We start from the raw sequence: 22,055 nt of genomic DNA on the forward strand, positions 1-22,055 counted from the left end.
TTGAAAGGGCAGTGGTGGCTGTTAGCTTGGCGCCCAGGAGTCACTTTGCCCATCCCTCAACGGATCCCCCACCCCCACATGGGAGGTGCTGAGTTCTGAGGATCCAATCCCATACTCTACAACACGGAAGTCCCCCTCCGCCACCTCCTAGTTGGGCCACTGCCAGGTGGGGAGGAGGTAAGCAGGCAGCAGGGATTGGCTGGTTTAGCCTGGCCACTGCCAGTGTCCCCTAGGTCAGGAGCCAGGGACAAAGACTTTCCAAGAGGAGGGGAGAGAAGGCTGTGTGGATAAGCTGCCGTGGTCTGAAGGTACCTGGCTGGGGGGTCTTGATCCTGGGTAGCAAAGGATGCTGCCCAAGGGTGGGGTGGCTCCAGAGAGCCGCTGGGAGCAGAGTGGCTACTGGTGGGTGGTTAGCTATCTCTCTGTGTCTCTGTCTTTCTTTTTCTCCCTCTCACTCACTCTGCCATTCCCTCTGGAATTGTCTAGGTCCTCCTCCCCTCTCTGAATCACCATTTGCCCAGTGCTGAGCACTCACCATGCCTACCCTTCTCTCTCCCTGCCCCTCCCATTCCGGTGTGGGGAAGGGGCTCTCCCTCTGTTCCTGAAGAGTCCAGAGAGCTCACCCTTGGGCCCATTTCCTCGGCCTCAGGAAAATCTGTCCCCTCTGCCTCCAGGATGCTGAGCCTGTCCTGGCTGGGACTCGGGCAGGTGGCAGCCTCCCCATGGCTGCTCCTGCTGCTGGTGGGGGTCTCCTGGCTCTTGGCCCGCGTCCTGGCCGGGAGCTACAGCTTCTATGACACCTGTTGCCGCCTCAGGTGTTTCCCGCAGCCTCCGAAGGAGCACTGGTTTTGGTGTCACATGGGACTGGTGAGTGTGGGTGTCAGGGTGGGCCTGGGGCATCAGGTGGAGGCAGTCCCAGGGGTGGGTAATGGGGACTTGGGTGGGGCTGGGATCTGGGACAGCAGAGAATGAGGAAGGCTAGGGAGCCGTTCTGGAATCACTCATTCATCCCAGGCCATTTCCACATCTTCATCTTCGCACCCCTACCCTGTTTGGGATCCATTTCCTGCCTCCCTTCCCCACATTAATGTCCCTCTGAAGGGCTCCCAGGGCGGTCTGCACAGAGCAGGGTCCCCTGGCATTCCCAGTGTCCATGGCTACCCCAGAGATCTTCTCAGGGGCACTGTCCAGGGTCTGTTCCCTACCTGGCCCATTCCTTTGTGTCTGCTCACTTACCTACAGGAATTACCTATGACCTCCCCACCTCGACTCACAGGTGTCTGGCTCTGCACCCACACCCCTCCCCAAGAAAGCTTCCTCTCAGTGGACACTTCCCTGCTGAGATGTCCCAATGGACCCATTGCCCAACCTGAATAAAGTTTAACCACTCACTTTCCCTTACAGAAGCTTTCTTTGACTCCCCACCTGCACGGACCTTTGACTTGGGTCTACTCATATGTAAAGAATTAATTGTCCAGTTACTTATTTTCCACCTCTTTCTCTGGATAGTTGCTCTGGGGATCAGATACTACATTGTCCAGCCCAGGAGCTGGCATACAGTAGGCACTCAGGTAAGTTTTGACACATAGGTGGTGAGCTTGCCATTACCTGCCATGTTCAAGGTCAAATCGTGAGCGGCTAGCCCTTCCCATCCCCAGACAGGCTGAGGGAGGAGCACAGCTCTCCTTAACTGCCCAGCATGAGGATCACAGCTGGGGGAGGCACTTCATGCTATCTTACTGATCATTATGGCCAAATTTGGAACGAGGGCATTCCAAGCTCATTGTGAAGTTTTCCTTAGATGCTAGGTCTGGGAATGTTCTTGACAAACCCTGGGGGCAGCAGGAATGTTATAAAGTTACCGTTTCCACTCCCTGTTCCTGGGCTTGGCCATGCAGGCTGGTCTTGTTCACTCTTCTCTCCTCCAGTCCCTCTTGCTGTGTGACCTCAGCTGAGTCACTCTCCCTCCTTGGGCCAATCTCTTCAAATGCCTCAGGGTTCTTAGGGAGCAGAGAACAGTCACAAAAGTGAAAATGACTTGTATTCACCTGTCTGGAGCACCTGGAAGTATTTGTCAGGCCAGGATGGGGCTTCCCGTGGGATTGGAGAGGATGCCTCACTGGGAGGCAAGGCCCCCTCCTTCTCCTTTTGGGGGATGTGGCCTGGATTTCTTCCTTTGTAAAAGGCATGGCTGATGGGGGAGTCCATAGGTTCAGGGGATAGGTTCATAGATAGTCCATAAGTTCATAGGTAGAGGTAGATAGACAGGTAGACAGACAGACAGACAGGATACACCATGAAAGCTGGCGGGCAGAAGAGGACGTAGGTGGGAGCTGCCTTCCTGACTGATGACAGAGCTCACACCTGTGTCCTGGGGTCTGTCAGAGCTGGAAGGTCTGCATACCTTCACCCTCTGGGGAGCGGGGGGGGGGGTGTGTGGACTAGCCAGGACATGACAGGACAGGGGAACGAGCCCCAGTATAAAACGTGAGGCCACCCTGCTGTTCCTGTGGGCACCTCCCTGAGATTGGAACGACTCCCAGGAGAAGAAAGATCTGACTTCTCAAGCCAAGGTCGGCCTCTCTGGGGGCAGGGAGCATGGGGTCTCCCTGTGTCCTGGGAGGGACCCTTGGGATATGGAGAGTCTTCCGGGATCCCTCTGCCCCCAAGGGAAGGAGCAGGAAGAAACAGAGATCCCCTCCATCTATGCAGAATCTGGACACACTGACCACTGCAGAGGTTGCAGGGGAACTTGCCGTGGCTCCTTGTGCGGAGGTGATGGCCCCTGTCTTGCTTGTAGGTCCACCCCACAGAGCAGGGCTTGAGGGTCTTAATTCAGCTGGTGGCTGCCTATTCGCAGGGTTTATGATCTGCTTGGGCCCCATCATTTCTTGCCACCGTGGCATTGCCTGCTCTGTCATCATGCCACAGGTACCCATCTGGAATATGTGGCCATAGGGACTGTGGCAGCATCTGAGGGCCACGTACCCCTCCCTGCCAGGCTTCTGTGAGGTCCCTGTGGATTCCAAGGTCCTTTCTGCTCTTGGGCGACCTTGGTCATTGCTTTCTTCTAGACACTGCTTCAGGAGTGTCCTTGGGGAGGCAGAGTCCCAGGAATTGTCTTGGAGAAACCCAAATCTTGGGCATGTAGAACTAGAGACACCCTCAATCCTGTGTGGTCAGAGTGGGTCTGACGGAGAGACAGGGGTAAGGGGAACTCAGAGGGGAAGCAAGGCATCTGCTGTTTGGGTAGGCTGGGAGGCTTCTTAGAGAAGGAGTTGTTGGAAGGGGGTCTGGACTGATGGGTAGGAATTTTTTAAGAAAAGAAGAGAAAGTACATACTGTGGAGAGGAATAGCCCACTCAAAGGCCTGGAGGCGACAGAGCAAACACCTGTTTTTTTTTAAAGTTTATTTTGTATTTTGAGAGACAGAGAGAGAGAGAGAGAGAAAACATGCATGAGTGGGGGAGGGGCAGAGGGAGAGAGTGGGAGAGAGAATCCCAAGCTGACTCCACACTGTCAGTAAAGCTCTTGAAATCACGATCCGTGAGATTATGACCTGTGCCAAGATGTAGAGTCAGATGCTTAACCAAATGAGCCACCCCACTGCCCTGTGAGCACCGTGGTTTTGAGCAACCATGAGTTGAGTGCATAAAGAGCAATGCTGGTGAGAGGCAGGGAGAAGGTGAAGGGGACAGCAGAGCCAGCGGGGCTTCAGGACTGTGTGGGGGCAGGGGGTTTATTCTGAGGGATCTGGGGAGCCATGGAGGGTGTGCAGGTTTGGAGACACAGACAAGGGGAGTGGGAGAGATGAAGAGAGAAAAAGAGGTGAAGAAAGAGAGAGATACAGAGAAAAGTGAGGGAGTCAGAGAGGACATACAGAGAATGTAAAAGGAACATACACAAACACATATCATCTATCATCTACCCATCCATCTCTCATCTCTTTCCTTCCCTCTTCATCCATCCATCCAAACATGCATGCATGCATGCATCCATACGTCTGTCCATCCATCCACCCGTCCATCCGAGCATCCTTCCATCCATGCATCTATGCATCCAAGTATTCATCCATCCAACCATCTGTCCATCCATGCATGCATGCATCCATCTATCCATCCATCCATGCATCCGTCTGTCCATGCATCCAACCATCTTCCAATTATCTGTCATCTATCTTCTATCTCTCTCCCCCTCACTCTCTCTCTCTCTATCTATCTATCTCTCTATCATTTATCTATCTATTTCTATCTCTCAATCTCTATCTATCTATCATCCATCTATCTATCTATTTATCTATCTCTCATCATCATGTCGCTCTCCATCATCTAGCTATTATCATCTGGCTGTCTATCACTTACCTAAGAAAACAGATGAAGATTGTGAAAGTGAAGGGAGAGGGAGAGGCACATAGATAGACACAGAAAAAGAGACAAACAGACCAACAAAGGGAAGCTGACTTGGTGAGATGTAGAGGTGTAGACTAATAATGCAGGCAGAAGGGGGGATGCAGTGGGAAGGTGGAAGCTTCTGGGGCTGCTGCCTGACCTGGCCTTCCTCCACCACCCTGCCATCCCTAGCTAAAGAACAATGAAGAAGGCTTGAGGTTCCTGGAGAGTCTGAGTCACAGCTTCCGTGATGTTCACCTCTGGTGGATGGGGCCCATCTACCCACTTCTGCAGTTCTTCCACCCTAAGTTCGTTGCCCCACTGCTCCAGGCCCCAGGTATCTCTCCCAGGAGCACCTGACCCAGCCATTCCCTTGTCCCTGTTCCCAGTTCTTCGCACCTCTGGACAGACCAGGTTGAGCAGGGAAGTAGGTAGTATTGATGGAGACCTGCCATTAACCTGCTGGGCGACTCTGGGCAGGTCCTGGCTCTCTCTGGTTCCCAGTCGTTTTCAATTTTGAGTGGTGGAAATTCAGCAATGTTGGTCTAAGAGAAGAAAGGGAATCTATTGACTGAAAAGCTGAAGGAATGTTGTCTTCAGGCATGGTTTTATCCAGTCTTCAAACAGTGCCATTGGGAATCTGTCTTTCTCTTGTAGTTCTGTGTTCCTCGGTGACAGCTTCACTCTCCTGCTGACAAACATGAGTCTAAGAAGCTCAACCCCCATGGAAATGTGAGCTCATTCTCTGCAGACCCAGAAAGAGTTGCAGGATTCTCTTAAATTGGCCTGGCTTGGGTCACAGGGACCAATTCTTCCTCTAGTCACGGCAACTTGATTGTTAAGGGTTAGCGTCATATGTTCAGCTCTGGAATGGAGGATGGAGTGGCATGGCCACCCTCCCTAGCTACTTGGACTGAGGGAGGAAGAGGAGCGAGGTGTTGGTTCCAGAAGGGGATGGACAGGCAGATACCACAGATGTCCATTCCCTGGCATCTCTGCTAGGGGGGCATTTCCTGGGTGAGGAAACGGAGGCTCAAGGAGGCTTAATAACTAACTTCTCAAGGTCACATAGCATGCCGAAGCCTTTCTGTTACTTCTGTGTGTTCTTGGCTGTCCTAACTGCCTCTGGTAGGAGGGATCTTTAGTTGGAAAGGGATTTGGGTAGGGAGATGGCCAGAGTGTTGTGGGGGAAGATCCACAGAGTGTTGTGGGGAGCTGGTCTAGAGGCACGAGGGAGCAGTGGCAGCTCTTTGTGGTGGGGGGAGCTCAGCATCTGAGGTGGCAACACTGTTTGGTCTCTTAAGGACAGAGGAGCCCCTGAGCCTAAGCACTTAATGATAACTATGGGATGGAAGAGAATCCTGAGAAAGGCTAGGTCACACCTGGGCCATGTCTGGGACATTAATGGGACCATATTTAAGTCCTGCCAGGGACCGTCCATGAGACACACTGAGGTCGTGTCAGATTGTCTTTAGGTCCATTCAGAGGATGCTGCTTGAGGCCAGTGTGTGTTAGCATGTTGTTTCGTGTCAGGGCACGTTACCATGTGTTGGGGCCATGTCAGAAGTCCCAGGAGATGTCAGAGGGTTCTGGGACAGGTGCGATGTCCTAGGTCCCTGTAAAGGCATTTTGTGGAGTGCTGATTGGTGCTTGGGTGTTTCAAACATGTTGGACCGGCAAGGAGCCATATGAGGCATGTTGGGTGTGTTGTGCCCTATTTTCGGGAGCATCTAAGTACCTAGGGGTAGGTCCATGGGCTCTGCCTTTTTCTGTTCTGTGCTGCAGCCTGGTCTTGTCCCCCCTCACCTCCACACTCTGCCCTATACAATTCCCAGTATGGAGGTTGGAGGGGGTATGCATTCCCCTGTCTTGGATCCTCCACCCCCCAACCCAAAGCCCATCCCTGCGTCTTCTCTATGGCCCCTGATGATCTGTCTCTCATGCCAGCCACCATCGTGCCCAAGGATGAGTTTTTCTACAGATTCCTGAGGCCCTGGCTGGGTGAGTAACTGTTAAGTGAAGGAGGTTGGGGACAACTTTGGGGTCTCAGGGGAAAGCACTGCCCTTGCCTACGCCTTGTGGTTGCCTCTACTAGGGGATGGGCTCCTGCTGACTGCTGGTGACAAGTGGAGCCACCACCGTCGTTTGCTGACACCTGCCTTCCACTTTGAAATCTTGAAATCCTATGTGAAGATTTTCAACAAAAGTGCAGACATCATGCATGTGAGTTGAACCCAGGGACCCGGCTGGAGCCTTGGGAAAAGGGGAGTGGCCTAGAGTCCTCGCCTTGCTAGATGACTTTTGGGCCATTCTATTTCTTCTCCAAGCATCAGTTTCCCCATCTGTCAAATGAGGATTATAAGCCCTTCTTAAAGGGTGGTCCAGATGATGTAATGGAATCATGGTCCTGGCACATTGTAGGTGCTCAGAAGGTGTTAGCTTCTAATCTGCCTCACTGAAACTCTGTGAAACTTGAGACACTAATGATGAAGATTGTATGGTAGCTCTTTGTTCACTGAACTGCACCTTCAAACTCAGGAGGTTGAAAGAATTTGTGTTTTATGGCTCACAAGATGATGAGTCTGGAGAATAGTTCTTATTTTGGCTGGAATCACTCACGTGTCTGTGGCCGTGGCTGGGTTTGGGAGACAGCTCTGCTTTCCCAGGCTCAGCTGTGTCACACATTTGGGGCTTGGCTAATGGTTGGCTAGTCTAGGATGGCCATGGTGGGACAACCAGACTCCTGCATTTGTCCCTCATCTTCCAGTAAGCTAGCCTACGCTTGATCATATGGTAGACCCTGGGCTCCAAGAGAACAAGCAGAAACATGCAGTACCTCTTGAAGCCTAGTTTCAGAACAGGGAACCAGGACCTCCACCTTCTTCTGTTGGCGGAAGCAAGTCCCACATCCAGCTCCAATTCAAGAGCTGGAGAAGGAGGTGTTACCTCCTAATGGAAGATCTGCCAAACCTCATTGCAAAGGGTGAAGGTACAGGGAGGGATGAAGAAATGGAGACATTTTTGCAGCAGTCGCCTACCTCTATGATAATGATGAAGATGAGGGTGATAGCTAATGGTTACGTAGCTCTTGGTGTATAGTAGGAACCATGAGATCATGACCTGAGCCCAAGTTGGACACGTAACCGACTGAGCCTCCCCACTGCCCCTCATGCACCAGTTCTATTGCACACGTTGTCTTATTTAATTTCCACAACCATATAAGGTAGAGATGATGATTATTGTCTCATTACAGGTGATGAAACTGAGGCTCAGAGAGGTTAGGGAGCATGCTCCCGTTCACACACCTAGCAAGTGAGCTAATAAATGGAGTTGGGTTTCCAACATGGTTTGTCTGACCACAGAGCAAGTCATCTTAACTGTTACTGAAGCTTTGACAGGTGGAGTCCAGAGGGCAGCAGTGAGTGGACCAAGGGCACACAGGGGTGTAGGAAGCAGAGCCAGGATTTGAACTCAGGTCTCCTGACCCCCAGCCATTGGGTCTTAATAGTAAGGGTTTCTATTCCCACCCAAGCCTGATCCTACCTGGAGATGGGTGCCTGGGGTGGAGGACCAGGAGCCTGGGTTTTGGGGAGTCCATCCTGGTGATTGGGACTGAGGGGGAGCTCAGGGGAGGTAGGTCCCTGCCCCAGATTTGCCCCTTTCTCTGTCCAGGCCAAATGGAAGCGCCTAGTCTCAGAGGGCAACACCCGATTGGACATGTTTGAGCACATCAGCCTCATGACCCTGGACAGTCTGCAGAAATGTGTCTTCAGTTTTGACAGCAATTGCCAGGAGTGAGTGCTTGCTCAGGACCTGGGAACATGCACTGTAAACCCAAGGGAGTAGATGGAGAAGGGAGGGCTGCCCAGGGCGATCAGATGGGACTTCCTGGAGGAGATGGATCAGAGTGAGACAAAGAAGGACAAGGAAGGGAAAGAGAAAGGTAAGGTTTCAGGTAAGCAAAAATGCTTGATAAAGGCCAACAGGACGAGGATGAATAAAGCATGTGCCACCTTGGGAATGATATTGAAGGGTTGGCAGGGGGGCTAATCTTAAGGATATTGAAAAGTGAAGCAAAGGGGTCTGAGCTTTATCCTGAGGTTTCCAGGGATGGAAGGTGGAAGGTGTTTGAGCAGATGAAGGCAATGGTCAAAGCTATTCTTCGACTTTGGACTCTAGAGAGGACCAACTGTCACATAGACACAGAATGTGAGGAGGAGGCAGCTTGAATGTGGTGGCGAAAATGGGGCAGATTTGGAGGAAAGTAAGGAGGAATGGGCAGGGGCAGATACTTTGTAGGACAGAAGAGAGATGAGTGTGATACCCAAGGTCTGCCCAGGGTCTGGGCCATGATTCCATTTACAGACATGGCAGGTGGAGAGAGAAGCATGTCTGGAGGACACTCTGACTTACAGGGACATGCTTCTGAGGTTCTGATTGGAAGGCACTCCTAGGGCCTCATGTGGGTTAAGGAGCTGTTCTCTATGGCCTGACCCTTCAGGAGCCCCAGTGAATATATTGCTGCCATCTTGGAGCTCAGTGCCCTTGTGGTGAAACGGCAGAGGCAGATCTTGCTGCACCCGGACTTGCTGTACTACCTCACCCCTGATGGGCGGCGCTTCCGCAGGGCTTGTGACCTGGTGCACAACTTCACAGATGCCATCATCCAGGAGCGGCGCTGCTCCCTCCTTACTGAGGGCTCCCATGACTTCCTCAAGGCCAAAGCTAAGGCCAAGACTTTGGACTTCATTGATGTGCTCCTGTTGGCCAAGGTGGGCTTCCCTGGGATCAGAATTAAGAGTTACAATTGACCTTGACTTCAAAAGTCAGATGGGAGAACTTGGACTTGACCCAGCGTGTACTGAGGAGCCACAGAAGGTGCTTGAGGAAGGGAGAGACAGGTCAGGGATATGTTTTAGACATGACTTTGTAGAAGGCTGCTTGGGAGAAGAAAGCTTGAGACAGGGAGACCTGTGGGATAGGGCTCTAGAGATGATGAGGGACGAATCCTGCTTTGGTGATGGAGCCTGAGGGACTGTTTCAGGCAAGACTCAGGTGCCCTCCGAGCCGGTGTGATTCAGGAGGTCGTGCCCTTTCTGCAGGATGAAGATGGGAAGGAACTGTCCCATGAGGATATCCGAGCTGAAGCTGACACCTTCATGTTTGGGGGTAAGCATCCCAGTGTGGGAGTGCAGGGGGTAGGAGTCTGTCCAATCGCAGGGACTTGGCAGGTGGGCCCTGGACCACCCCATCCCACCCCATCTTCCCCATCCTCCCTGAGGGCCCTAACGAAGGGCGCTGTCCGCCCTCTGGTGCTGAACAAGCCCAGAGACCCAAGCCTGTCTGGCTGCCTCTCAGGCCATGACACCACGGCCAGTGGTCTCTCCTGGGTCCTGTACAACCTCGCGAAGCACCCAGAGTATCAGGAGCGCTGTCGGCAGGAGGTGCAAGAGCTCCTGAGGGACCGTGAGCCTAAAGAGATTGAATGGTGAGTGCAGATCCTCATGTCCTGTTCTGGAACCTTTCTCATTGGCTCTGCTCCCCTGCTGGGGAAGGGGAAAGAACTTTTTGTTGATTGTGTCATTGTTGCTTAGAGAGACTAGGAGCAGCACCCAGAGGCAAGGGTATGGTACCCATTCTTGAGAGCAGGGGAAAGCAGGCTTATGCAACAGGAAGGTTGGAGTGTCCACATTTATTGTCCTGCTTGCTTGCTATGTGACTTGAATAAAACCAATTCCCTTTTCTGAGTACCACTTTTCTCCTCTGGAAATGGGGGCGGGACACGTCAGGGAATGTCTCCTCCAAGGGCTGCTTGGAGAACCGTGACAATGTGTGTAGAACAGATGCCATCCAGCGTGTGTTGAGTAAATGAACTTCTCTCCCTTGCTTTTCTGCCTGAAGTTGCACATTTCCCCTAAAGACCCCTGCTCTTAATTTTTGCTCTTATATCTAATTCCCACCTACTATCTATTCCAGGGATTCACAAGTGGTCCTTGAGTGTAAAAACGTTACTCATTGCTTGGTTCAGTAAACACGTCTGCACTGCCGGCCCTTCTCAACTCCATGTCCATTGCCATTCAAGTCCTACTTGGTCAAGGCTGGATCGTGGAGGAAAGAAGGGGGTGAGGCTGGGTAGCAAAGAAGCAAATATGAATTCAGCCCTCTGGGACTGGGTAGTGGGTAGTGCTCCAGGCATTGCGGACAGCTTGTGCAAAGGCCCTGATGGAATTATGCAGCGGTGGGCCTGGCGTGTTTGGGAGGAAGTAAACGTGGCTGGATCCTTGTGAAATTTACAGTGTGAAGCATCTGAGAGGCTCCCAGTGAGGCTGGAGCTGGTAGTTTGTAATGGAAGCCCTTCTTGGTCTGCTTTGGAAACCACGTGAACATTTTCCAAAGGTGTCGGTTCAAGTCCTCTGGGAAGCCAATATTGGATAAAAGATAAAAGTGTGCAGGGATACTGCTCTCAGGGAGGGAGTCTCACATTGGGCAGAAGTGATCAGAAAGTAGGGGCCCACCATGCTCTCTCAGAGGCTGGGACCTGCCCAAGAGAGTGTGGCCTTGGCTTTTATGCTGCTGTAGAGCCCAGAGACCCTCTAACTGGAGGCTGTCAGCCGACTGCACTCCTTGGAGCTGGACATCAAGTTCTTTCTTGAAGGGAGATTCGTGACTAATATAGGAAGGCAGTGGGGAGCCATGGGAGATGTTTGAGCAGGGGAGAGACAAGTCAGATATTCGACATATCTGCAAACTGGAGGGGATGAGGTGGACCCTGGGGGTCCAGGGAGATTTGGGGCCAAGGGCTGAAGAATGGGGAGGAGATGTTGGACTGAACACTTTGGAGGTAGTGCCTTCAACTTCAAGGCTGGGCTCAGTACAGCAGTTGTGTGAAGTGGAGAAGTGTTTGTGCGTGTCTCTCAACTTCAAACACTTAGTGCATTTGGTAACAATTCAAATCGTGCGAAATGCTCTTCAATGGATATAATAAGTCTTTGTCTTTTTTCAATCTCGCTTCTATTGAGATATAGTTGACATAAAATACTGTGCATACAACACAAGGTATACACCACGAGGGTTTGATATACGTATATATTGCAAAATGAGCACAGGGGTAAATACTTTCCTTACCTCACACAAGCCTCTGCCTTATCCAGCACCCCAATCCCATCCCCACCTTTGATGATCTCTGGTGTGCTTCCAATGATCATCTCTGCCCACACCTATGTGCCCACAGTCTCTCTCATTTTGCGCATAGTCTTTTCTCTCCACAGCTGAGAGAAAACACAGAGCATTCAGGCATGCACACTGACAATATAACTTCAAGATCTTTTCCTTTCCCCTCCAGATGTACGTTTTGGGAAATTAATTTAGAATTACAAAATCCATAATGGGAAGAAGTCCTTTCTTTTCTTTTCCTTGCACAAAATGCAACACTACGGAGAAGGTTAGGTCCTCCTTTGTTGCTGTCCCCCCAAGCCTAATCAATCCCCTGTCTCCTGAGCGGTCTCCAGGGACATCAATTTGTCATATGTCCTTTCAGACTTTTCAGAAGGTCTTGTAGCTATGTATTTCTATAGTTATAATGGTTTTAATAGAAACACACACACACATTTGGTTACTTGTTCTTTTCTCTTTTCTCTCAACAGTTGTTTTCGACTCCTCTCTAATTATAAATCGCATACTTTATTCAGCTCACCCCTCTGTTGGGGACGTTTATGTGATGATTTGCAGTGATGACAGATATTGCTGAATTGCCTTTCAGCACCTCTGTACCGATTTACCCCGCAGTGTTTGATAGGACCAGTGATCTGTATTTCCTCCTTTTGATAACTGTGTAGTATTCCATCAGATGGATATACCATAATTATGTAAACATTCCCCTGCCGAGGGCATTTGTATAGTTTGGAGCCTTATGCTGTAATAAACATGATGTACCAGACATCCATGTACACAGATTTTTGCTCCCATGTGAGGATGTCTCTCCAGAACAAATTTCTGGGTGTGGAATTGCTGAATCAAAGACCATTTGAGTTTTCACAATGTAATCGCTCTTGACAAATCCACTCCTCTAGACAGATTTTGAGAGTGACAATTTTCTCGCATCTTTGCTGACAGTGTGCATAATGAAATTCTGAAACTCTTGCCAATCTGGTAGGTGAATATAATACTTCATTGTCCTAATGAATATCACTTTAAGAATGGGTAAAACTGAGCACGATTTTCACATGTTTATGAACCATGCATATTTCTTTTTCTGTGAAGCTTCAATTTCCATAATTTGCCCTTTTTACTTTGAGTTTTTTCTGTTTTTCATTTTAAAATGGATTTGTGAGGACTCTTTACATGTAAAGAAACTTAGTTCGTTTTCTGTATGCAAAAATTCTTTCCTGGATTGACTTTTGACTTTATTTTAGTTTTTGTTCATTTATTTGGAGTCACGTTTATTAACTTTTTTTTTATAGCTTCTGTTGTTTTTTTAATGCTTAGAAAGGCCCTTCCCATTCTAATGCTAAACTGTAACACTTGTCTGTTTTCTTGTAATGGATTTATTTATTAAAAATATTTTGTTTATGGGACACCTGGGTGGCTCAGTTGGTTGGACGTCTGACTCTTGATTTTGGCTCAGGTCATGATCTCGTGATTCATGAATTTGAGCCCCACCTTGGACTCTGTGCTGACAGCTCAGAGCCTAGAGCCTGCTTCGGATTCTCTGTCTCCCTCTCCCTCTCTGCCCCTTCCCTTCTCATGCTGTCTCTCTCGCTTAAAAAATAAATAAACATTCAAACAAATTTAAAAATTCACAGATATGTGTTTTATCACAGATCTGCTGCTGGTTCTTATCTTTCTCAGAAACATAGCACTATGACTTTGTCAGACATCTGTGGTTCTATGTACATTTAGATTGTTGCTTTGGACTGTCAAATGGAAAGTTCCTCTCTAGTCCCTTGGACCTAAATATCCAGGAGGTTTCCATCTCATGACTGCAATGAACCTCTTGGTGTTCATGTCTTTATCTACCTGTCTGAGAATCTCTCCAGGTCCTAGGCTGAGAGCCAACTTGCTGGGTCATGAAACACACATCGCCTTTCCTTGACCATGCCAATGCCTTGCAGAGTGGTGGCTCCTGTCCATACCTTTACTGTCAGTGAGTGGAGTCCCCCCACCCCGGTGCCTAGCCGGGCTTTACCATCACCCACCTTGTTAATTCTCACCTCCAATACATATGAGGTAACATCCCATTGCTATATAATTTCCATTTCTCTGGTAATCGGCGACTTGGAGCATCTCTTCACGTTTTATTTAGTTATTTCTTTTCAATGGTAATTTATTTAGTTTTGAGAGAGAGCACAAGTGGGGGAGGGGCAGAGAGAGAGGGAGACACAGAATCCAAAGCAGGCTCCAGGCTCCGAGCTCTCAGTACAGGGCCCGACACGGGGCTCGAACTCATGGACCTCGAGATCATGATGTAAACCGAAGTCATATGCTGAAACCGAAGTCATATGCTCAAGCCACCCAGGCGCTCCACCTCTTCATGTTTTAAATCTCTGAGTTTGAGCTCCCATGAATTTCTAGACCATGTCCTTTGTCTACTCTTTTGAGTCGCCTGCCATCTCTCTTGTTGATTGGTAGGAATTCCTTGTCTATTCCAGATATTCTTCTAGATCAATATATTTATTGAAACTATCTTTTGTGAATCTCTCATCTGAATGTTAATTGTTCCATAGAATGGAGTGCTTTGTTAAACAGAAATTCTTAATTCTGTGCATGTTTTTTCTTTTCTGTTTTCTTTTCTCTTTTGTTTTTTTCTTTTCTTTCTTTTCTTTCTTTCTTTCTTTCCTTTCTTTTCCTTTTCTTTTTTTTGTCTTCTGGTTTATGTTTTGGGGCTTTAAGAATTCTTTCCTACTCATAGGTAACAGAGGTGTCTTCTATATTACATCTTCTTTTACCCTTATTTCTTTACCTTTCATGTGTAAGAGAAGACCCCATCTTTTATGTGGAGTGCATGATGCTTCAGTTCTTTTCGAGTGTGTGTTGGTGAGACTGTGGGGGTGTCTGTGTCTGTGTCTGAACCATCCCTTTTCTGGGGGTGGCGGGGCCTCCTTTACCGGATGATATGTTTTCAAATATTCACGTACTTGTCTCTGAGCTCTCTATCTTGTTCTGTGGGTCTGTTTTCCTGTTCTTGCAACAGTGCTTTGCTGCCTTTTAATTTAATTTAATTTAATTTAATTTAATTTAATTTAAATTTTAATTATCACCATACGTTTGTAATGGGTCTTAATATCAGGTGAATGGATTCTCTTACTTTGGTCTTTTAAATCGACATCGATTTTGAACTTTAAGTTTTTCAAACTGAATAAGATTGCTAAGCTCCAAAAACACCAACTAGATTTTAATTGGGTGCATTGGATACATTAATTAACTTAGAAAGAATCCACACCGTTATATTTGGTATTCCACCTAGGAGGGTGCTTTTTATTTGTTTAAATAACCTGGTAAGTCCAGCAAAGAGATTTTTTTTTCCTTTTTAAATAAATTGTATACCTTTAGAATTTCTACTCTTATTTTTTTTTAATTTTTTTTTCAACGTTTATTTATTTTTGGGACAGAGAGAGACAGAGCATGAATGGGGGAGGGGCAGAGAGAGAGGGAGACACAGAATCAGAAACAGGTTCCAGGCTCTGAGCCATCATCCCAGAGCCCGACGCGGGGCTCAAACTCACGGACCGCGAGATCGTGACCTGGCTGTAGTCGGACACTTAACCGACTGCGCCACCCAGGCGCCCCTAGACTTTCTAACTTTTAAAGGTACCGTGTGAATGTTGGGCTTTGTTCAGAAATACTTAAAAATGTATTTTTTTTAATATTTATTTTTGAGAGAGAGAACAGGGAGGGGCAGAGAGAGAGAGGGAGACACAGAATCCGGGGAGCAGCTGGAGGTCTGCGGGAGTCTGATTCGATCCCTGGCTAATCGTTGGGGGGCTTCCTTAGGGACGACCTGGCCCTGTTGCCTTTCCTGACCATGTGCATCAAGGAGAGTCTGCGGTTGCACCCCCCGGTCACAGCCATCTCCCGCTGCTGTACCCAGGACGTCGTGCTCCCAGATGGCCGGGTCATCCCCAAAGGTGCCCACAACACCAGGGGGAGGAGCCTCGCGGGCAGGAAGAGGGGCCCATCAGGCAGGGTGAAACCCTTCCTGACTGGCCCCTCCCCTCCCACAGGTGTTGTCTGCCTCCTTAATATTTTCAAGATCCACCACAATCCATCCGTGTGGCCAGACCCTGAGGTGCTGCCTCCCCCTCCCTCCCCTCCACCCACCCTCATGCTTGGCCACTTCCCTAGCGAGGCCTCAGGGAGGGCTTAGCGTTCTGACCTGGCAAATCGCTCCCTCCATGAAAGGCACACCTGTGTCTCCAAAGCCGGCTGTCCTGGGAAACCCCATCCAACAGTCCCGCCTCTCTCCGCCCCCAGGTATACAATCCTTTCCGCTTTGACCCACAAAACATCAAGGAAAGGTCTTCCCTGGCTTTTATTCCCTTCTCCGCGGGACCCAGGTGAGCGCAGCGGGCATCTGAGGTGGGGATGAGGTGGTGAGGGCAGGGGTCTGGGCCTGAGATCCCAGACGTGGCTGTGGGGGCGGGAAAGGGCGTGGTGAGGATGGTTCTCCTTCTCTCCTCTCCTCCAGAGGTTGGGGGTAAAGGCCTGGGCAGTGGGGGGTGGCTGGGTCCAAGGAGGGCTCCTGGGTGTGCTCAGAGCCCCTTCCCTCTGTCTGGGAGCTCAGGGCTGAGATCTGAGCCAAGCTCTGGGACCTCCGTATGGGGGCCCGGGCACGGTTAGTCCCCTCCGGTATCCCTGCGGGCGGGGCTGGCGGTCCCGGGTCTGGTTCGGGACGCGATGGGACCTGCTGGGATCCCTGGCGAGTGAGTGCCCACTGCCGCCCTCAGGAACTGCATCGGGCAGACGTTCGCCCTGACCGAGATAAAGGTGGTCCTGGCTCTCACGCTGCTGCGCTTTCGGGTCCTGCCCGACAAGGAGGAGCCACGCAGGAAGCCTGAGATCATCCTGCGCGCCGAGGGCGGACTTTGGCTGCGGGTGGAGCCGCTGAGCGCGGGCCCCCAGTGACCCGCCAGCTCCCCCTGGCTTGGGATCCACCCCGACCCTACACACGCCCCCTGCCGGATTCCCAGCACTAGACCTGTGTTGTCTCCTCTGCTGGAGCGCCACTGACAGCCAGCAGGGGGCGCTCGGGGCCTGCGGGAACGCAGTGGGAGGGCGAGGGCGAGGGGTGGGGTGGAGGGGAGGCTGGTGTGTGAGCCCAGGACCCTGGCAGCCTTTCCAGCTGACCACGCCCCCCCCCGCCATGCTGATTGCGGGTTCTCCTAGAGCCCAATAAGGGCTTTTATCCTGTAGGCAATAGGGTGCCATGGGAGGTGTTTGAGTAGGAGAGGGACCACCGTTAAACACTGACTGAGGGGCATGTTTGAAGTTCTGGGTCACAGTGGAGAACCCATAGTGGCACTACTCTCTGGCCACTGTGACCTCCGTTCCTATCTAATATACCCAAACTTTTCTTACCCCAGAATCCTTCACTATGTTTCCATGGTCATTATGTTCACTGAAACAAACATCGATGCTTTCTCCTGTGTGTCTGATCATTGCAATCATTGTATCCGTTATGTGGTCTGTTGTTTTGCTAGTTTTCACTGGTAGGGTTAGTGGTCTCGTGTGCCTGTTTATCTTTGCTTGAGTATCCGTTATCATATTTGAAATAACATGTGTAGAACTTGGAGAAGGTAGCTTTCTCTAGGAGGCATTCTTCGAGCCTTGCTGGTCAAGGATGATGTTCAATGGAGTTCAAGGCTTGTGGTGCCAAGATCACCAAGACAGTTTAAATTCCAGCAGAGGTCACACTTGCAGTCCCCTCTGCCGGTGTCTTCTCCCCCTGAGCAGTGTAGCTCCTGGAGGCTTCCGCCTATGTAAGGAGGATCTTCTTACAACTTATCTTTCCCATGTCACTCTAGGCTTTGATTTTTCTCCCCTGGCCTCGAGGCCGTCAAAACAGTTTCACACTTCCCTGACTCGCTCCAGCGCAAAAGTATAATTCATGCTCCTTAACTCCAGGTTTCTTTTTTCTTTTCTTTTTTAAAATATTTATTTACTTTTGACAGAGAGAGAGAGACAGAGAGACAGAGAGAGAGAGAGAGGAGAGCATGAGCCGGGGAGGGTCAGTCAGAGGGGGAGACACAGAATCTGAAACAGGCTCCAGGCTCTGAGCTGTCAGCACGGAGCCTGATGTGGGGCTCGAACTCACGGACCGGGAGATCATGACCTGAGCCGAAGTCAGATGCTCAACTGACTGAGCCACCCAGGAGCCCCCAGGCTCCTTTTTTCATTTGAGGGACATCTTTGTTACACTATTTTCCCCACATTTATTCATTGTTGAGAGACAGAGAGAGAAAGAGCACAAGCGGGGGACGGGCAGAGAAAGAGGGAGACAGAATCGGAAGCAGGCTCCAGGCTCTGAGCTGTCAGCAGCGCCCGATGCAGGGCTTGAACTCACGAGCTGGGAGATCATGACCTGAGCCGAAGTCGGACGCCCAACTGACTGAGCCACCGAGGTGCCCTTTGACTGGCATCTTTGTAATTCTTTACTGTCTTTTCAGGTCATTTATGCATTTAAGAAATTGGAAAAGGGGGCACCTGGGTGGCTCAGTTGGCTAGGCGTCCGACTCTTGGTTTTACTCAGGTCGTGGTCTCACAGTTTCGTGGGTTTGAGGGCTGCATGGGTTCTGTGCTGGCACCGTGGAGCCTGCTCGGGATTCTCTCTCTCTCTCTCTCTCTCTCTCTCTCTCTCTCTCTCTCTCTCTGCCAGTCCCCCACTTGCACTGTCTCTGTCTCTCTCAAATAAATCAGTAATGATAAAAAAAAGTAATTGGAAAAGTATCCACCTACAAGAGTTGTGTTTTTTTAAATTGAAAGGTTAATCCCAATAACCTAGCTTGCCATTAATGGAACACGAAGTCTAAGTTGGAATTTTATCCATTTCATTTTAGTTTGTGTGTGTGTGTGTGTGTGTGTGTGAGAGAGAGAGAGAGAGAGAGAGAGAGAGAGAGAGAGAACCCGTGCAAGTGTGGGAGGGGCAGAGGACCAGGGAAAGAGAGAATCTTAAGCAGGCTTCACATCCAGGTCAGGGCTCACCATGGGGCTCAGTCTCACGACTGTGAGATCATGCCTTGAGTCAAAATCAAGGGTAGGACCTTTAACCAACTGAGCCACCCAGGCACCCCTCAGTTGGAATTTTAAATGGTGATGATCCAGTTATCACTCTACTGTTGAACGTAATCAGGACGATGATTGCCTTTAAGTGTATAGATTTCTGGACCACAAAAGCTCACATCAGGGTTTAAGGGAGGTGACAGCACATCCCCCAGAGATCCTGGAATTTGGGCTACATGGAGGTAACAGGTGGCCTTTGAGATTGACTCCCCCAGGGATGTTCCTGGTTTAGAGAGCGGGGTACACATTGGATGTTTTGTCAACAGGATGGACTGTGCTGGAGACTGCTAACTGTGTCTCCTCATATTCATTTTTGCCTTCCTATAACCCTTAGTTTTTAGTTTAGGTGCGTGGCAGGCCAAAATACAGATTGCATTTGAAAGCTTTTCTTGAAACTAGATCGGCTCAATGACTATACCCTGTCCCATAGGAAAAATCAAAGAGTACCTGGTAATTCTAGAAGCTCTCCTTATGCAGAGGTAGACACTCCCTCTGTCCAGTTTCCCCTTTCTTCTTTGCTGCGTCTTGGGGTGATGTGGGGACCTGCAGCTTCATCTTGGATCAAGGAGGTAAGACTACTCTTCAAGGAAGGTGGGGCAGATAACTAGATGCAATTAGGTTCAGATGACCCTGGATCCACGGCACCTTGGAGTTTTACTGCCAAGGTCACAATCACAGTCTGCTATTCACTAGCTGTTTGGGTGGGGGGAAATTGTTGGTCTCTCTGAGGCTGAGTTCTGTTACCATACAGTTATAGCCACCTTGTTACACTGATGGAGAGACTGAATAAGCAAACATGTGCAACATCACTCAATCAGTAGGTGGTAAGTCCTCTTTTCTTTTTGCATTGCATTCTAACATTTAAAAGGCTGTAGTCACAAAAGTTAAATTTAAGTATTGTGAAATGTGACAATCTTCTGTGAAGAAAATTATCATTAGAAGATCTGGTTAGTTGGGATCGCAAGCTGGTGCAGCCACGCTGGAAAACATTATGGAGGTTCCTCAAAAAACCAAAAATAGAACTACCGTACAACCCAGCAATTGCACTACCGGGTATTTATCTAAGGGATGCAGGTGTGCTGTGTGAAAGGGGCACATGCACCCCAATGTTTAGAGCAGCGCTTTCAACAATAGCCAAAGTATGGAAAGAGCCCACATGTCCATTGATGGATGAATGGATAGAGAAGATGTGGTATATATATATACACAATGGAGTATTACTCAGCAATCAAAAAGAATGAAATCTTGCCATTTGCAACTACGTGGGTGGAACTGGGGGGTATTATGCTAAGTGAAATTAATCAGTCGGAGAAAGACAAATATCATATGACTTCACTCATATGAGGACTTTAAGAGACAAAACAGGTGAACATGAGGGAGGGGAAACAAAAATAATATAAAAACAGGGAGGGGGACAAAACAGAAGAGACTCTTAAATAGGGAGAACAAACTGAGGGTTACTGGAGGGGTTGTGGGAGGGGGGATGGGCTAAATGGGTAAGAGGCACTAAGGAATCTACTCCTCAAATCATTGTCGCACGATATGCGAACCAATTTGGACGTAAATTATAAAAGATTAAAATAACGAATGTTTAAATCAAAAGAAAAAGAAAAAAAGAAGATCCATTTTGTTTTGAATATCTGTAGTTACCTCTGAGTCACGTCAAGGGACTTTGATGCCAAGCTGGCCTTGAATCTAGGAACTAAAAAAAAAAAAAAAAAAAAAAAAAAAAAAAAAAAAAAAAATCCGTCTAAAGAGACATGATCCGGACTTCATTTTTGCTTAGGTGTTTCAAGAGGTGGAGGTCACGAGGGTCCCAAGAGAGAAAAGAAGGTGGGGGGAAGGGGGTGGGAGTGGAAGGGACTCCTTCAGCATCTGGGACAGAGGCCGCTCCTGGACTCCCTCCTCTCAGGCTGCAGGAGTACCTGCCCTGGGCTATTGAGACCAGGGACTCAAAACCTTTCTGGACCCACAGATGGGGGTCCAGAGGCCCCCCAGGGGCCTCCTCCCCCCAGGAGGCCTGGTGACTGCAAAATAAGAAAGGAACATTGCAACCTTAAATGAATAAATATTTAGTATATTCTAAGCTGAAAATAACATGTTTTTCTTGCCGAGTTCTTAACTAAAATTACTTTTCCCATTGGGGTGCCTGAGTGGCTCAGTGGGTTAAGCGTCCAACTCTTGGTTTCTGCTTAGGTGATGATCTCAAGGTTCGTGGGTTCGAGCCCCATGTTGAGCTCTGCACTGACAGCGCCGAGCCTGCTTGGGATTCTCTCTCCTTCTTCCTCTCCCCGCCCCCCCTCCCTGCACACCCAATAAATAAATAAACCAAAATTTTTTTTTCATATGACCAAATGATACATCTGTTTTTTTTTTAAAGAAAGCGCCAGTGGAGTGAGAGGGAGAGGGATGGGGAGAGCGAACCCACGTAGCTTGATGTCACTACCCTGGGACCATGACCTGAGGTGAAATCAAGAGTCAGATGCTCCTGGGGCGCCTGGTGGTTCAGTCGGTTAAGCATCTGACTTCAGCTCAGGCCACCTTCTCACGGTTCATGAGTTCAAGCCCCACATTGGGCTCTGTGTTAATAGCACAGAGCCCACACCTCAGATCCTTTGTTCCCCACGCCCGCCCTTCCCCTGCTTGCACTCTCTCTCTGTCTCTCTCAAAATAAATAAGTAAATAAAATAATTAGTTCTAAAAAGAAAGAGTCAAAGGCTCAATTGACTGAGCCACCCAGGTGCCCCAAAACAATACATCTTCCTAGAAGAAAACACCAAGAAGAAAAAGTAAGAAATAAAAATCACTTTTATATCCATAATTCAAACAAGTCAACATAATCCCTTCATATTTTCTCACGTATACTTCCAGCTTGTATTTGTATGTAATGTTATGCAAGTAAAAAGTATATTTACATCTAAAATGTGCATTTACATTTACACGTCATCTTCTGTTTAAAAAATGCTCTTTCATTGTCTAATAAGTACATGACAAGATGGACAACATCATTAGACCTTAGGGAAATGCAAACCAATGCAAAGCTTCCATTAAAATTGTCCTTGTCAAGAAATTTTTGGCTATTCTAAGTCTTTTGCAATTTCATGTACATTTTATAATCAGCTTATCTATTTCTACAAAAAGTCCTGCTGGGATTAGGGTTGTGATTTCTTCAAATCTATAAATCAATTTGCAGAGCCTTACTATCTTCACAAGGTGGAGTGTTTCAATCCATGAATATTGCTTCTCTCTCCATGAATTTGGGCCTTCTTGGGTTTCTTCCACAAGTGTTTTCAAATTTTCTTCATAGAAATCTGGAACACATTTTGTTAGATTTATACCTCAGGATTTCACTTTTTCTGGTGCATAATACTTTAAAATGGGTATATGAAAATA

The 22,055-nt window shown here is 48.8% G+C and overlaps 1 protein-coding gene across 1 annotated transcript; it reads left to right on the top strand.

Moving 5' to 3' along the window:
• The first annotated feature begins 276 nt into the window (after positions 1–276).
• LOC124524487 (cytochrome P450 4F11-like) lies at positions 277–16,584 on the top strand. Its single transcript, XM_047096783.1, has 14 exons — positions 277–308; positions 675–867; positions 2,801–2,865; positions 4,646–4,725; positions 6,336–6,389; positions 6,484–6,611; positions 8,061–8,182; positions 8,890–9,160; positions 9,491–9,557; positions 9,747–9,876; positions 15,378–15,511; positions 15,608–15,672; positions 15,858–15,940; positions 16,331–16,584. Exons 2-14 carry the CDS (start codon positions 676–678, stop codon positions 16,506–16,508), a joined length of 1,569 nt encoding a protein of 522 aa, XP_046952739.1. The 5' UTR covers positions 277–308; position 675; the 3' UTR covers positions 16,509–16,584.
• Positions 16,585–22,055: the final 5,471 nt, after the last annotated feature.

The sequence above is a fragment of the Lynx rufus genome, unplaced genomic scaffold (assembly GCF_022079265.1).
Source record: "Lynx rufus isolate CCGP_SWC_20201006 ecotype Redwood Valley unplaced genomic scaffold, mLynRuf1.p SCAF_4, whole genome shotgun sequence".
Taxonomy (NCBI): Eukaryota; Metazoa; Chordata; class Mammalia; order Carnivora; family Felidae; genus Lynx; species Lynx rufus.

What these genes read in the sequence shown, in the direction of transcription:
- LOC124524487 (XM_047096783.1), top strand. Translation starts at nt 676, where the DNA reads ATGCTGAGCCTGTCCTGGCTGGGACTCGGGCAGGTGGCAGCCTCCCCA. An exon ending in TGACACCTTCATGTTTGGGG is followed by an intron (nt 9,558 to 9,746) that starts GTAAGCATCCCA and finishes GCTGCCTCTCAG; the next exon opens with GCCATGACACCACGGCCAGT. An exon ending in GAGCCTAAAGAGATTGAATG is followed by an intron (nt 9,877 to 15,377) that starts GTGAGTGCAGAT and finishes GGGCTTCCTTAG; the next exon opens with GGACGACCTGGCCCTGTTGC.